The 17,003-nt window shown below is 47.5% G+C and overlaps 1 protein-coding gene across 2 annotated transcripts in view; it reads left to right on the top strand.

The window, feature by feature from the left end:
- The window catches only part of CEP104 (centrosomal protein 104), a 58,009-nt gene that overhangs the window by 3,357 nt on the left and 37,649 nt on the right, over window positions 1-17,003 (top strand). For both annotated transcript variants that reach the window (XM_022598779.3, XM_089901892.1), the window contains exons 2-6: window positions 238-364; window positions 12,595-12,768; window positions 13,148-13,286; window positions 14,566-14,628; window positions 14,920-14,996. In XM_022598779.3, coding sequence (XP_022454487.2) covers window positions 252-364; window positions 12,595-12,768; window positions 13,148-13,286; window positions 14,566-14,628; window positions 14,920-14,996 — 566 coding nt within the window. In that variant the 5' untranslated portion in view covers window positions 238-251. The remainder of the gene's footprint in view (window positions 1-237; window positions 365-12,594; window positions 12,769-13,147; window positions 13,287-14,565; window positions 14,629-14,919; window positions 14,997-17,003) is intronic.

Here is a 17,003-nt window from a genome sequence, read left to right on the forward strand (position 1 = left end):
TTTGGGGGGGACACAGTTCAACCCACAACGCTGGTCAAACTTTTTGGCATATATTTGGGAAAAGTCAAGAGGCATCTTAAAAATTGTGTAATAAGAACTAGACTCTTTCAAAGTGACGGGACAGTCCTGACTAGGTTGGGAATTACTCTGTGTATTAACAAGGCAGGAAATAACACTTTCAATGTTGCGATGTACTACCAAGTCCCTTAAAGCAGTCTTTCCTGCTCTCATACACAGCCCCAGCGTGCACAATGCCCCACAAGATCGGATTCGTGGTTGTCAGCTCATCTGGACACGAAGACGGCTTCAGTGCCCGGGAACTAATGATCCATGCACCGACTGTCAGCGGGTGGAGGTCACCGAGGTGGGTCAGACGGGCGGTGGGGGGGGGGGGGGCAAGGGCTGTGGGTCCTCAAGGGCGCATGGGCTCTCTCCGTCTCAACTGCTAGTCTTACTACGACTCAGACGGCAGAACCACACGAGGGTCGGGTTGTGCTGCAGACTCACCCATCTAGTTACGCGCTGGACTTTTTTCCTTCTGTTTTTAAAGAAAATTTGTTGAACCTTTTTCCCTATAACATTAACCCACATTCACTTAAGAAGCATGCAAATACGGAAGAGAGGAAGGAGAACTGCCCCTCCCCCAATTCCCTGATTGAGGGCCAGTCCCGCATTCTCTGTGCTTGGTGGTAAAGATTTTACATCTCACTGCTTTCATGTAACACAGAACTTTAGCCAGGTCTCTTTCAGACTCATCTGGAATATTTGTACACCTTTAAAAGTCTTCATTACTTGAGTGATGTAATACCAGTGAGTATTTTTCTGAAACATTTAAGTCTTTTCCTGAGAAGCCTTCATTCTTCCCCAAAGGTGGGGCAGAGTTAGTTGTTGAGCTGCCCCAGGGCCTGATCTGGCTTCCCCGACTTAGTGTCGGCCACCTGAGGCCATTCACCTCCTGGTCCCCTCACCTCCTCAGGGAATCTCACTCCTCATGACTTGTTTTCCAAGAGTGAGTAGAAGGCTTACTATTTGCTCCTATTCATGAACATGTAAATCTGTATGACATTTACATTCAGTCATATACTGTGACTTACATTTATTCAGATGATATATTGCTAAAAAGTTGAATGTAAATCCCATTTAAAATTCAAATATATTTTCCTTTTGGCGTTTCTGAGGGAACCCGACAAACAAGACTCCACTCTCGGTGAACTGAGAACTGAAACAGAAGAGTGGAGCAGATGGGGACAGATAGCCTCTTTAATGCTGATGAAGCTGGTATTGAACAAGGGCTTTATCTGGGCGCAAGTAGCATCCCAGGACTGGGCCAGCCAGGGCAGCCTCACCCGGCCCAAGGGGGCTGGAGGAACACCTCCATCAGGCAGCCTCAGTCACATCCACGCTCCCCCCAGACTCACGAATCAGTCCAGTCCTGCTTCCCCCCAAGCCCAGGGGCCCGGAGTGAGCTGCGGCCATGGTTTTATGCAAATACACTTGCATTCCCCCCCCCACACACACCTGCATTTCCCTTCAGCAGAGGTCCTTCCTACTAAATGCACTTATTCAGCATTTATGCATGAATTAAAGGTACTTAAATACACAGACAGGGCCGCTTTTTTGTAATATTTATAAAAGTAATACTGATATGGTTCTTTCACATCTTGACATGGTATTTCTTCTAAGGCATGACCTATACTTGTTTTAGTAGTAAACTTTCAGACTGCTTCAAAGGAAAGGGTATATGTGCCTTGATCTCCATTCAGACTCATGCTGGGTTTAGCTCGGGGGTCTCCTGACTTCAGCAGTGTTCTCTGAGGTCAAGCACATCATAGGAAGGCAAAGGAAAGTAACCTCAAACCAAGTCTCCCAAAGAGAGGACAGGGTGCTCTGTTAGCCCAGGTCAAAGAGTGATTGCTCAGGCACTGATAGATACAGCTCCGGTGGGAGGTGGTCCTGGGGGTCTTTACAAGGGTGCAAGGGGAGTTTTTCCAGTGCCTTCTATGACCTAGGAATTCATAGAGCCTGAAATCTTCAGGGCATGAGCCACACTTCTCCAAGAGAACACAAAGTTTACACCAATGATCAGAGCCTCTGGGCATGAATTTTTTATTGTCAAATAATATTCATTTGGAAAGAAATCTAGGGAATTCCCTGGTGGTCTAGTGGTTAGCACTCAGTGCTCTCACTGCTCCGGGCCCGAGTTCAATCTCTGGTCGGGGAACTAAGATCTTGCAAAACGCACAGCATGGCCAAAAAAAGAAAGAAATTTAGAGCTGTCAGTTTATCTTGAAGAGGTACATAACTTTTTAGGTAATAATCAACTTTAAAAATAAAATAGCCAGTTCTTTTACCTACAAAATGAGTTTATTCCAGAATGGCAGAGGAATTGCAATTCGGGACATGCAAGCTATGGTGAAACCATAGGCAAGTCTGGGGAACAAAGGAGAGAGAGAAACCTTACTTTACCTTGCTTTATAGAGAAAAGGAGGAAGTTGGGAGGGGCTGCTTTGAGTGAAAGTCCATTGGAGGAAAGCAAGGGTTCAGGGTGGTGACAGTGTCTCATTGGCTGGCCTGTTGCTGAACAAGTAGAAAATCTTCCTTCTCCTGCTGGGGCAGTAATGTCAGCTTCTTCTTGCCCAGGAATGAAGGAAGATACGTGCCTGAGTGCTCCCCCTTCAGGGCTCCCCTTCTCCATTTTAATTGAGGTTTCCTTTTATTAATTGTCGTATTTCCCCCTTTTGAACACGAACTTTCTCCAAAAGTATCACTGATCAAGAGTCAGGTTGTCTGCATTTAGTGGTTTTTGTCCTTCAGTGTCAGGAAGGACCTTTCCTATTTGTCACATCCAAAGTCAGAGGGAAATTACATAGCAGTAGGAAACCGTTCAAGGCCATGTTTGAGTAACAGGGAAGGTTAGAAGGGAAGACTCTCAAGCATTCCTATCTAAAGTGTACATCTTGTCAAGGTTGTGACGTTGGAGATCTCAAAGCATTGAGCCAACATCACTCTATTGCGTACATCATTTCTACAAAGGTTTAACATGTAACAGGTACAAAGGTTAAAAATAATTATGCAAAACAAAGTTTAAAGTAACATGACAGTTCCAAATTTTATGATAGTTCTGACCCATGACCCTAGGCCTGAAGGTAGCCAGCTGAACAAATCCAAGGACCGTGGAATATCAGGTGAAAATCTTTTGGAACCAGTGTACTTGCTCCCTGGTTTTGTGTAATTGGATTTCTACTTCTCCCGAGACATTTATCCATGTGCAATAGATGGTATTTGCTATTGTTCCAACACCTCCTTGCTCAGCAAATAGGTAATTGGGGGCTATGCACTTATCTAAAACTACTTTAGCTAATAAGTTAAGTGAACGATGTTGGGCTGCTACTCCTTCGGCTGTGGAATTGGCCAGCTCTTCTAATGTTAGGAAGAGATTTCTAATCGTGTGTTCATTGGCACCTACTCTGATGGGGGGAGAAAGGCGGCTTTCCCTACAGAGGCAAACCTGGGGTCATATACGCCTGCTGGAAGTTCCCATGTAAGGCAGCTAAGGAGGTTTAACACAATAGACCAATAGGAGGTTTCTGATCTGTTATGAAGAGAAAGTAGAACAGTGAATACAGCAAAAGCACACTGTTCTTTTACCCTCCAGCTGTCAAGATGATGAGCTGCCCAAGCTGGGGGCCATTACCAAGGCTTCCACATATAGAAGAGTAACCGGGAGGAACACGTAGGACCCCCTCATCAGTAGTAGCATTTATGGACTCATTTGTCGGTATCAAGGACTTGGCGTCCTTCAACCAAGACTCACGTATGATGTTATCACATACTAAAAGTCTTCCTAAATATATGGGCATGACAGCCAGCTTACAAACGGTCTGTCTCAAACTGACTGCTCCAGTGTCTTCTGTATGTATATTCAGGAGAGCTTAAATTAAGCCAGGGAACAAGGGCATGCGGATTTAGTAGTCTCACCTTACACAAGGGGCCTGCGGAACAGTTTAGGTACAGAGTGGCATTTGGGATTCCAGAGAAGTTACTTATAGTGTGAGTAGGGGTCACTGCTGTCACGGACAGATCAAGGTTTCTGGTGACAAATCCAACAATCAGAGAGGTTTCCCTCTTTTGCAGTAGATGAGGAAATGTGCATAAAAGCAATGTCTGTCCAAGGTAGAGAGGGAGAAAATAAGGCAAGAAGCAATAGTGAGAAAAGAGCATATGGGCCTGGTCCGTCCTGGGGAAGCTGTCTCGTCAGATGCTTCAATTCCTGGAAATCTTTACTTTCAAGTTGCCAGTTGGTGCAGGTCCACTCAGGGCTTGGCGTTTCCTTTAGAGGTGACGTGAGTCCAGGAGTGCAGGCCCACTCAGGGCTTGGCGTTTTCTTTAGAGGCGACGTGAATCCGGGAGCCCATTCCTTGGAGCTTAGCAGCACACGGGTTGGCTAGCAGTACCTGATGGGGCCTTTGCAGTGAGGTCGAAGGGAATCCTCCTTGCGGTGTCCCTTCCAGTAGGTGAAATCTCCGGGTTGCATGGTGTGGTACTTAAGGTCTTCATCTCCTGGGAGCATGCTATGAAAACATCACTAAAGTGTGATTACTTTCAATGGAAACAGTAAGGCCCTTACAATATTGAAGTATATCTCCGTTTATCAGCTGTGGATCAAAGGAGGCGGGAACCAGGTGCATTGGGCTTCCTGTGACTGTCTCAGAGGGTGAGCGTTTGTGAGTTCCCAAACGGGTGGATCTGAGATTTAGAAGGGCCAACAGTGATGCTTTTGGCCAAGGTATTTGGAGGGTCTCTACAAATTTTGCCAGTTGGGTCTTAATGATGTCATTAATGCGTTAGACTAGCCCTGAGGATTGAGGATGGTAAGACAGTGAAAGTGTAAAACCAGCCACAGACCTGTCAAAGTGTTCAACTGCTGAAGTTCAGGGGCGGGGGTGGGGGGGGTTCCCCAGGTAGAGATGATCTTTTCTAACAGGATCTTAGCCACAGAAGAGGCAGTAGCCTGTCTGCAAGGGAAAGCTTCAGTGCAGTGAGAAAACATGCAACTCATGACTAAGACATATTTATATCCCTGAGATGGGAGCAGCTGAATAAAATTCCTCTGCCAGGTCTTGAGTGGCCCATTAGCAATTTACTGCAGTGCAGACAGGTTTTCCTGGGTTGTGTTTTGGACAGATGGGACAAGCACAGTGGGCGCTTCTCACAGCTTTCTTTGTGTTTCTTCACCAATATTGGTTCATGAACTCTGTCATTTTGCCAGTAGACCAGTGGCTTAAGGCATGTGCAGTGGTCAGTAGTGGGAGCTTTAGAATTTCTGGTAGGACCAGATTGTTGTTTGGCCCAAACCAAGAGTTCTGTCTTTTTATCAAGCCAACAGTTATTCAGTTTCCAATATTGTTTTTCCTTTTCTGGGGCCAGTTGTTGGGCATTTCTAGTCAGTGTTTCCAAATTATCATCTGGGGGATGTGGGGATATCCCTTTGGAGCATGACAGAGGGTTAGCCATTGGTTCCTTTGAGAGCAGCATTTTTCGGCAGAAATGTCAGCAAGGTGGTTTCCTTTAGCTTACAGGGACTCGAGTCTGGAACGCCCAGGGACCTTTCTAGTAGCCAGAGCAGCTGGCAAAAGTATGACATCTAATAAATTTTAGACATGAGAGCCATTTTAAATTTTATTCCCATCAGAGGTAAGTAAACCTTGCTGTTTTGATAACGTCCCAAAGTCATGGGCTACCCCAAAGACGTACCGGCTGTGGGTATAAATGTTGGTGGTCTTGCCCTTGGCTAAAGTACAAGCCCTAGTGAGAGCATGTAATTCCACCTTTTGGGCTGAAGTAGCCAAAGGTATACTGCCTTGATGACTTCAAGAGGAGTTGCGACAGCAACCCCACACGGTGTTTACCTTTTGCATCTTTTAGATAGGAACTATTAGTAAATCATGAAAAATCTACATTGGTTAGAGGAATTTCCTGTGAACTATTGCAGGGAGTCAAAAGGTGATCTGTCAGTGTTAAGCAGTCTGGAAGAGTTTTGTCAGAGCAGCGGGGAGAGGAACAGTAGGGTTGATGTTATTACACCAAGAAAGAGTTCTGTGAGGAGCAGTTAGCAAGAGGGTCTCACAGGAGTGTGATGAAAATTCAGGAGAGCTTCTACTGCATGGGGTACAAAGACAGTTAGAGGGAATCCCATGATTATTTTTTTGGTGGCCTTAACCAAAAGGGCAGTGGCAGGAGTGGCTCTGAGACCAGGGGGCTGTCCCCATGGCACAGGGTCCAGCTGTCGACTATACTAGCCAATGGGTCGATGATGGTCCCTGTGTTTGGGATTATACTCCAAAGGCGTTCCCCTCCTTCTCACGTACAAAGGGAAAGAAAGGAAGCTGACAATTAGGATGTCTAAGGGCAGGGGCCCTTATTAAGCTTTTCTTTAAGGCTCCAAAGGTTATGTCATCCTGATCGCCCCAAATAATAGAGTCCGGTTTGTTGTTTTTTATAAAACATGCAGGGGCTGGGCCATAAGAGAGAAATTTGGAATCTAGTTTTGACAGTAGCCAGCTAGCCCAAAACACCTCGTAATTGGGCTGAGTTTTAGATTTGGGGAAGTTGAGGGTACCATGAAGCCTGCCTGTATCTAAAGGTAGCCTCATTCTAAGATCAGGTGCCCTAAATATTGAACCTGAGTTTGAGCAAACTGCAGTTTTTCCTTGGAGACTTTATGTCCCTTTAAGGCTAAAAGGTTTTAACAGGTGAATGCTGTCCTCCTGTGAAGTTTTAGAGGAGAGCAGAGAAGCAAACCATCCATATATTGTAATAAAGTAGAGCCTGCAGAAAACGGTATTGTCCAGATCAGCCTTTAAGGTTTGAAAAGTAAGAAGGACTTTCAGGGACTTCCCTGGCGGTCCAGAGGTTAAGACTCCTCCACGCTTCCACTGTAGGGGGCGCGGTTCAATTCCTGGTCAGGGAACTGAGATCCCACATGCTGCGCAGCACGGCCAAAAGAATTTATTTTTAATAAATTTAAATAAAAAGAAGAAGAAGGACTTTCAGTAAAAGCCTTAAGCATTTCTGTCCAGGTCTACTGTTCTTTCCCAAGTGAAAGCAAAAATATACAGAGTAGCTTTATCAACAGGAATGCTAGAGAATGCAGCGCATAGATCAATTACAGTGAGATTCTGCTTTTAGTAGAAATGGATGCTAGTCGCATATGGGGCTGAGGGAAGACAGGGTGCCAGGGATAACAGTGTCACTTATTCCGGTTTCCGGACAGACCTCCATCCTCAGCCGCTGGGTTTTCTCACGGGCAAAGCAGGGTGTTACAGGGACTAGTACAAGGGATAATGAGGCTGCGGCTTTGAGATCTTCTGTTATGGGCTTGATGCCTGGAAGGACCTCTTTATTTCATTATAAGGTACTGATTAATTCTGGGGAGAAGTTTTGAGGGATATGTTTGACTCTTAATAGGAGGAACACTGAATTCTGTGTATTTCAGTTGGAGATTTTGCCCACAGGGAAGGTGGTCGCTGATCCACTGGTGACAAGTGACTAGTGAGTATCCTTGAAATCACCTCTGATGCATCTGAGACAGAGCAAGTAAAAGATATCGAAGGTCATTCAGTTCCCTGCTTGGCTATTTTGATGGCTACTGTCAAATTCTAGAACTATTTCCCCTTTTCAGGAGAAAGAAATTCCAGCATGGTATTTTCCTCAGAAATCTCTGCCCAGTGATTGAGTAAGGATGAAGGAGCCTAAGGAGAAAACAGTGTGTGTCTCTCAGAGGGCCTAAACAAAAGGCAACGGGTTCTGAGACGGGGGTCTTTGGGGGTTCGTTAGAAACCCCCGCTATTTGAACTGTTTAGCACTCCGAGGCAGGGCTGCTTTACAGCAGCGGGGTTGAGCACCAAGAGCGTAGCTGTGGTGTCAGTAAGGACACAGATTCATCCCCATCCAGAGTGTTGTTTCTCCGAGCCGATTAAAAGGGAGGGTTGGCAGAGCCCCCTGTAGTTCCTCAGAGCCTGGCCGTTGGGGTTAAGAGGACGTTGGAAAGGTTGCTTAGAGGCCTGAAGGTGCCTGCAGTGCTTAGGCTTTAATTATCTTTTTTTCCAATGTCCTGGCTTTTTGCAGTAATAGCAGAGACCAAGAGGTTTTGTTTGGCGGGGAGGGTGGGGCCTCCATTTGTTGAATTGTCTAGCGTGCAAACGCGCTGATTTACCAAATTAACCAAACCTGGAGTGGACAGGGTTTCCCATTCCATCCTGGTCCTTTTTTTTTTGGCTGCGTTGGGTCTTCACTGCTGTGCACAGGCTTTCTCTAGTTGCGATGGGCAGGGGCTACTCTTCCTTGTGGTGCGTGGGCTTCTCATTGGGGTGGCTTCTCTTGTTGCGGAGCACGGGCTCTAGGCACGCAGGCTTTAGAGCACAGGCTCAGTAGTTGTGGTGCACGGGCTTAGTTGCTCCGCGGCATGTGGGATCTTCCTGGACCAGGGCTCGAACCCATGTCCCCTGCATTGGCAGGTGGATTCTTAACGACTGCGCCACCAGGGAAGTCCCCATCCTGGTCCTTTTAACTGAAAGAGAATCCCCATTCAGCCCATTAATGAACACAGAGTTAAAGGCAACCCAAGCAGATTCAACATCCAAGAGAAGACCAGAGTTTTCTCTAAAGACAGTCTGAAGACAACTACAATGGCCGTGAACAGGTTTTATAGGTTTTGCATGCAAAGCCTGAATTTTGTTCCAGTCATCATGCTTAGGAAAACCTTTTGAAACTCTTAAGTGAAAATTTCTAGCAAGTTCTTGGATTTCCTGCTAACAGTCAGGGTTTGTTTTTCCAAATCCCTTTCAGGATTTTCCCATCAGGCAACTTTCATCCAATGTTGGGCCTGAGCTTCACCAGCAAGCATGTGGACTAATTGATATAAATCTGAGAAGCCAGGTTGATAAGTTTATAAGTGGATAAGTTCTTCAGCAAATCCATGGGGGTCCTCAGTTACTTTGGGAAAATCTTTGACTATAGCTAGAAGTTCAGCTTTAGTCCAGGCAACATAAGTAACTAGGGATTTAGCATCTAGACCCCTAGAAGGCTTAGCTTTAAAAGGGCAGGACTTAATAAGTTCAGGGGAGGGGGAAACAGGGAGAGGTTTGGAGAAAAAGGGGAGTTCAGCAAGAGGGTTAGGAGCAGGTGGAGGGCCCAGAGGAGGTGAGGATGGGCAGAAGGGGAGGGAAGGTGGCGCAGGGGCACAAGGGGCGGGGGCGGGGGAGAGGCCTCAGAGCCGTTTTGTCTTCTTTCAGTTTGTTCTCCTCTGTTAGTCTAGGAATGGTGTTTTGTAAAGAGGCAGTTTTATTAGAGTCCTGGATGTGTTTGGAAGCTCCAAGGTACCGATTAAAATAAGCATCCCATTCAATCTGTTTAGTTTTAGAGCCGTCGCTTTCTAATTTGGTTCTGAGAGAAACAAGTTTGGAGAGGTTGAAAGTTCCCCATAATGGCCCTTGGTATTCTGAAGTATTTGAGGTTAAGTCAGTCTATTTAGTTTAAAATGTGCATGAGGAAGGACCATAGTTTTTAAACATAAAACCAGCCAGGGCCCCCGAAGGAGGGTGCCCTTAGAGCATTTAGGTGACTGGGGTCCCATTTCTTAGAGCTTGTCTCAAGAGCAAAAGAAAAATCCCTAAACAGCCTGATTCCAGTGGAATTTTACCAAAATTCTAGCACACTTCCAATAGGGGGAACAAATGAGTGAGTACTCACCTGAGGGACAAAGCCTTCCCAAAAAGAAAACAAGCAGATCCCAATAAAGTCAGAGCACTCAACCAAAAGGAGGGAGCTGACCCGGAAAGAGGAGGCTTCCTGGCCAGGAAGGAGGAGGGCTCTCGCTGCCCGGAGGGGAGGGGAGGGGAGGGGAGGCGAGGGGAGCGGGGCACGGGGCACGGGCGGCTGTCACATGTGGGTCCAGGCTCCGTCTCCTCCAGAACCCACTTCTGCACACCATGCGATGTCAACCTTAGAAATAAAATAGCCAGTTGTTTTTGCCAGCAAAATGAGCTTATTCCACAATGGCAGAGGAATTGCAGTTTGGGACATGCAAACTGGTGAAAGCACAGGTGAGCCTGAGGACAAAGGAGAGGGAGAAACCTTATTTTACAGAGGAAAGGGGCACTTGGGAGGGGCTGCTTTGAACCTAAGTCCATTGGAGGAAAGCGAGGGTTTGGGGCGGTCACAGCATCTCATCGGCTGGGCTGTTACTGGACCAGGAGAGAGTGTCCCTTCTGCTGCCGGGGCAGCCAAGTCTGCTGCTCCCTGCCCGGATGCAGGAAGTCCATGCCTGAGACCCTCCCTGCGGGGCCTCTGGCTCCATTTTAGATGAGTTTCTCTTCACTGATTTGCACAGTGTATTGTCCCTTCTTTTCATCAGTTTGAGGGGTATTTTTGATTCATCTATAAGCTCTCAATAAGCTACCTTTGTATAGCTAAATCCTAATTCCCTGACCGGGGATCGAACCCAGGCCCTCAGCAGTGAAAGCGCTGAGTCCTAACCACTGGACCGCCAGGGAAGTCCCATAGCCCTTTTTTTGAAGGGCTTTAAAATATACAGCTTCAAACTTTTGTCAGCCATCTTAGTTTTCCTTAAACAGTTTTGGAGGTTTTGTTTTTTTTATAAAGGATTTTTTCCCACATGAGATTACTGTGTCCTTATGTCTAGAATGATCTCACTGCCAATTATAATGTCTATACCCTCCATTTAAAAAAAGTAAATATCTTAAATGTCTAAAGCAGTGCTTGACTGAAGGGTATTCAAGGCTCGAATTGCTAAGTTCCCAGTTTCCTGGCTGCCCTCCTGCCCCACATGCCTCTCTCTTACAACCTTGGCATTTAGGAAACCCCAGGGATCACCCCCCAGAATACGCGTAGTCACTGGCCCCACTTTCTCAGCAGCACTCTCCCCATTCACCCTTTCACGTCCCTCAGTTAAACACAGAAGTTTCCAGAGTCCCATCCATCCTGCCTGATGATCCTTCCTGTGCGCTTCCTTTCTGTCCTGTCCACTGATGGTGGCCCCTCTGCTAGGAGCGTGAGGACGGACACGGGCCACATGATGGGTGCGGTGCTAATGCTGAAAAGCTGGGGGAGGAGGCTGTTTGGGGCGGCTTGGGGAGCTGGGTCAGGAGTGTGTTTGTCTGGGTCACATCTGGTGCTTTGAGGATGCCTGCACTCAATGTCAAGTCACCAATGAGATGTGCAAGTTCGGACATAGGATGGTATTTACTTGGGGTTCCTCCCTGTTAGGAGGTTTTCAAAGCCATGGGGCAGGTGGGATGCCTCACAGTGAGTCTAGATAGAGAAGGGAACCTGGAACCCAGCCCAGGGCACAGTCAGGGCCGGACGGGAAGGCGGCCCGAGGCAGGAAGGGGCCCAGGAAGTCAGGACCATGAAGTGTACGTTGCACTCAGCCTCGTGGAGGTCAGTGGTGGCCTGTGACCTTGGCCAAGGGGGCAGCTGAGAAACGGGGTGGGAGCTGGAGACGGAGGCAGGGTCATGGGAGGCTCCTCAGGCTTTTCTGGAGTGTATGCGTGTGTGTGAGTGTGTGTGTGTGTGTGTGTGTGCGTGTGAGCATTGAGTGTATTTGTGTGAGGGTGTGAATGGGTGTATGTGTGTGCGTGTCAGTGTGTGTGTGAGTTTCAGTGTGTTAGTGTGTCTGTCAGTGTGTGTGACTGTGTGAGTGACTGTGTGTGAGCGTGTATGTGTATGAGAGTGTGTGTGTGTGAGTGTGAGCGTGTGAGTGAGTGTGCGTGTGTGTTGATGGGGTGATCGGGTCAAGAGAAGGGGCAGGCTGGCTCTGGTGCAGTTCAGCTGGGGCTGCTGGGAGGAAAGGCGGGAGAGGGGCCAGGCCGGCCAGTGGCCAGGTCACCACTGCACTCAAGGAGGATCGTGACGCGTGCTGGAGGGGCCTTTCCCACTGTCGCATCCTCGGTGCTTTCCTGGCTCTAGATGCCCTCGATGCCCACTGTCGTGCACACCCAGTGTTGGCCAGCTCGGCACACACGCTGCCCACTGTCAAAGCATCGTGCTGCCCCCCACCCCCAGTCGTGATCATATACTGCAGTGTGACCTTCTAATGCTCTGTGTCCCTTCTGGGCAGAATTAGAAGCTCCAGCGTGGACAGTTGTAGGCTTCTCCAGGCCGCTGAGCGAGCGTTGAGAGGCATTCTTGAAGTACTGATCGTTGCTCACTCCACTCAGGATTCTGTAAAGCAAGGGGTTTCCTGAAGTGTTCAGGTTCTGGTGGAAAGTCCTTTGACTCACTAGTACAGCATCTTTAGATTGATGTTTTTATCTCGTGATAAACTTTGGGTTTCATTTCAAACCACTAACTAATTGCTCCAAGTATGATTCACGCTGGGGGGGCTGGCAGACCCCATCAAACCTTCACTCCAAGCTCGAGCTGCGACTGGAAGGCCAGAGGGCGGGGACAGCACCGGGGACCCGGCAGCGTCAGAACCCACAGACCTGACACGTACGTGGAAGCGTGGCTGCGAACATCCCTCAACCCTCTACGGAGATCCTGCAGATAAAACGAAAATGTGTTTGCTTTCAGGTTTTGCCAGTTTCCACAAGAAATTGTTCTTCAAATGGTGGAGAGATGTCGAATAAGAAAACTACAGTTGCTTGCTCATCAGTATATGATTTCCAGTAAAATCGAGTTCTACGTTAGTGAGAGCCTGCCTGAGTATTTCGCACCGTATCAAGCAGAGCGGTTTCGAAGGCTTGGGTAAGAATGCAATTTAACATGTATGGTGGGGACTCTTAGCCTAATTCCATCTCAAAGCAATTAAAAACTAAGGAGTCGCCCTTGCCCTTGGCGCTGTCTTACGTACTTGTGTGCGGGTGGAGAGCACACCCCTTCCGAACACCGGCCTGGTGCTCAGCGTGCTTACTGGGCAGTGTTCCTGTCAGTCGTATTCAGGCCACTTTTCAGGGGCAGAGCTTATCTTAAGACAACTATTTAGAACTTGACTTCTGGGCTTTCTTCCCTAGGGTTTTTCGTTCCAAACCTAACAACTTTCCTTGAAACCTGCGGAGCTCAGTGGGCACCGAAGGCAGCGTATTTCCACATCAGCGTGATTCCAGAGTTGTGTTTTTTCTTTCAGCTACGTCTCTCTCTGTGACAATGAAAAGACAGGTTGCAAAGCCCGGGAACTGAAATCGGTGTATGTGGATGCAGTAGGACAGTTTCTTAAGCTGATTTTTCACCAAAACCATATCAACAAGTACAATGTGTATAATCAGGTGAGACACATGGCCCCTCCCCTTGGTGACACCCCTACCCCACCCCCTGCTTTGTGGCATCTGACACTCCTCCTTTAAGGTGGTGTCTGTGGGAGAGTGCTAAGCTCCCTGGAGCTGCGTGCTCCGATTCGGATTCGGAGCCACCAGCCACGTGCGGCTATGCATGCTGGGAGCGTGGCTGGTCCAAGTGCATGGGCTGCACGTGTGACCCAGGCTCGGTTACACAAGGAGAGGAGGATGTTTTGGATACATTAGCTTTAAATATATTGTTAAAATCAAAAAATCAATTTTAAATGTTTCTTTTACTGTGTCGACTAGAAAACTTAAAATTACATATGTGGCTTGCATTATATTGGGTTGGCCAAAAAGTTTGTTCGGGTGTTCGAGGCAACAGCGCACGGAAAATCCGAACGAACTTTTTGGCCAGCCCATTATTTTTGTTGGACAGCACTGTTCTACGTCAACCCCCTAAACTTTTACAAGATAAATCCCCTGGTGGAAATTGAGAGTGCGGTTTAATGATGCACGCAGTCCAGAATCTCTCTAGCTGCCTCCCTCCCTTTCTTTTTATTTTTTTGGCGTAAAGAGTATTAGTGGAAATCAGCTGTGTCCAAAGCAGTCTTGTTAATTAGCGCGGATAACAGCACTCCCTGCCCCCTCCAAGAGGGACGCAAGCATTCCAGCAAGTCAGAGCTTTCTGCTGAGCAAGTGAGCTGAAGGAGAGTTCTGAGACAGAGTCGTGGTGCCTGGTCCGTATTTGACAGCAGAGTTCTGAGCCTTTTCCCTCCTCCACCCCATCTGTGTATTCACCAGTAATTCCTCAGTTTTCAGTTCAGCAACCGTGATTCTCAAGGAAGGGGGTACGCGAAGGCGGCTCCTCCCCGTCAAGTGAGAATCAGTGCCTTGGACAAACCAAGCTATGTTAACGTAGGTTTTCATTTCATTGTCTAATTTACCACGATCATGTAGATGTGACCCCATCCTTAACCTTGAGTGGATGGTTCGATATAAAGCTGGGTTACAACTTTGGAGGTTTTTTAGCTGTATTGTTTTAACATCCTTTAAACATTAAAATACCCTCTTGGTTCAGCATTAGAATATTAACTTATATAATTTATAAAAGTCATTAGTAATTCTATATTAGCGTGAGATTTTACAGTTAAAGCATTTTGCTGTACCTCATCCTGTTTTATGACAGTATGGCTCAGAGTTTGTTATAAAGGGGTTAAGTCATGTCAAACATTTTATACTTAATTTCTGTTGATTAACTCTTTCTTAGGTTGCTTTGGTGGCAATAAATATCATTGGAGACCCTGCAGATTTCAGTGATGAAAGCAATATTGTAAGTTTGGGAAGTTTCATTCCTGAAGAGGGACATTTATTTCTAACAAGAGGGGATCGTTTATTTTTGTCACAAAAGTATCGTCCTAAAAATCCTCACAGATTATCTGGCGAATAGCTAGCAGATCAATTTCAGCAGCTGTTGTATTAAACTTTACTGAGAATTTTAGTTGTCCCTCCAGGGCACTAGGATCATTGAAGCTCCCTGACTGACACCTTTATGTCAAATCATCTCTGTTTTATGTTGTTCCTTTTCTCTCTGAGATACTAAGCATAACTTTTTCCCCCAAAGACCTCTAGAGAGAAGCTGATTGATCATTATCTAGGGCACAACACAGAGGACCCAGCTCTCGAAGGAACTTGTTCTGGGTAAGAGCCCTGCCCCCCTCCCCCGAGGCAATAAATTTCTGTAACTTTCCTTGGAATCATGAAAGTACAAGTCAGCTCCAAAGAAAGGATCCTGGACCTGGGGGCCTCTACATTCAGCCTGGAGCCGAATAAGCCACTGATGGGATTGTCTTAAATACACTGCAGATTAAGGTCACCCTTTTATTCAGCACATCTTCATGCACTGCCCTGCAGAGATGACTTCGTTTCTTGTATGTTCTGGTATTACTAGCCAGTTCCTCGAATGCATTCAGATAAAAGCTCTGTCAGCCGTCCTTTGGTATTTTGGTGGCACAGGCAAATTCATAGGTAAGAATCGATGTATTAATTGACCCAGATTACCAGGTACCCCAAAGTTCATCTTATGTCTGCTTTAAAACCTCATTCCTTCAGGGAGTGAGAACTGCATGTCACATCAGTTTCTGTAAGTTCCTCTCCACGCTCCTCACGTGGACAGTTATACAGACTTAGCTATCTTGCTGACTCTTTAGCAAGTCAGGCGTGGAGGGCAAGGCCGAGGGCACGGCACTTTACACCCTCTGTCCCTAGGTGCCCCTCTGGGACAGAGTCCTTCAGCACCCTTGTCATGTGCCTGCTGTTTATGAAAGTAGGGGGACCCCTTCCACAGGCGCCCGGCCTAAAGAGAAAGGGATTCAAAAGAATACCCAGGTCCCCTTCTCTGATGGCAACTTCCCAATAGCGAAGAGATAAGATGCTTAGATGTTAGTACACGGTTGACATTTGCACATGACCTGTGGTGTATTTCCACGCTCACACGCACATGGCCAGAACTGCTGGCTCTTCCGTTTGCATCAAACGTGGGGTCAATTCTCCGTGCCGTTGCTCGGAGCCACTGACTGGTGCTGAGTATGGCACGCTGGAGTGGAGGCCGTGCTTACAGTTTCGTGTATAAAAAGTCACGGTGCAGGGTGACCCATCATCCCGCCTACACAAGCTCCGCTTCAGTCCTCAGCCCGGATCCTTCCCGCCTGCTGGAGTCCTCACTTTGCCAGGTGGGGGTGAGAGCACGGGGGGAGCACTGACGGCAGGTACTTCCTTCAGCATCGTGGAGGTGCTGCCCCCGGCTTTGCCCTTGCTGAACAGGGACGACTAAGCTCACTTACCGGGTTTAGTATCTCCAGGAAACGCCCTCTGGGGAATTGTGGTTTCTGTTTAAATCAGTTCTTTATCAAGTTAGCCATGGGGGATGGTAAACTGCAGTTTCTTGTCCTGACTCACCCCACCCCCACCCCCCACCCCCACCCCCCCACCCCCCCCGCCAGGGTTTTCCTGAAGGTAGAGGGAGGTCTTGAAAGGTTGTGGGCAGTGCCCGAGGCTGAGTCCACAGGCAGTGCTGGGGCATTGTGGAAAGTGGGCGCTGCTGATGCCTGGGCATTGCAACATCATTTCGTCCTTCGTAGGGTTTTTATACTGTAATGAAGTCTTGGTTTCACCTCTGGAACTTCAAGGCAGAGTGAGTTAGACTTGAGCGTGTGGTGTGTATTTAGGTAAAAAGAGTCAACGGATCTTGGAAGCACAGAAACGTGCTCTTGTTCAGTCATCACTGAGATGAACGGAGACGCTCACAGCCGCCGTGGCCATGTGCCCACTGCTGTGCCCACAGCCGCCTGAGTCAAGGCCTGGGGAAAGGGGGTCCTGGCTGCTTTTGAAAGGTGATGTGGTCCCCTGTCCTGTTTGAGTATATTGTTAATCAACCAAACTTGTATGACAAATAATCTCTTTAATGATACTTGCTGTGTGCAAGGACACCCAAGGCGAAGCTAACAGCAGGCGTCTTCCTGCCTCTGATGCAGCAGATTGGGAGGCTCTGGACCGTGTCCCCTAACGCTTCTGTCAAGTAGTTAGAACGGCGTCCTGGTTCTAAATGTCAGGCCCAGAAGAAAGCTTCTGGCCGGTTATAGAATTGGGAGGAAAGAGGGAGGCGATGCAGAATCCGAAACAGGTGATTCAGATCACGTTTAGGTCATT

Source organism: Delphinapterus leucas, chromosome 1 (assembly GCF_059928025.1).
Source record: "Delphinapterus leucas isolate spDelLeu-1000000601 "Yukka" chromosome 1, BTC_Dleu_Yukka2, whole genome shotgun sequence".
Classification (NCBI taxonomy): Eukaryota; Metazoa; Chordata; class Mammalia; order Artiodactyla; family Monodontidae; genus Delphinapterus; species Delphinapterus leucas.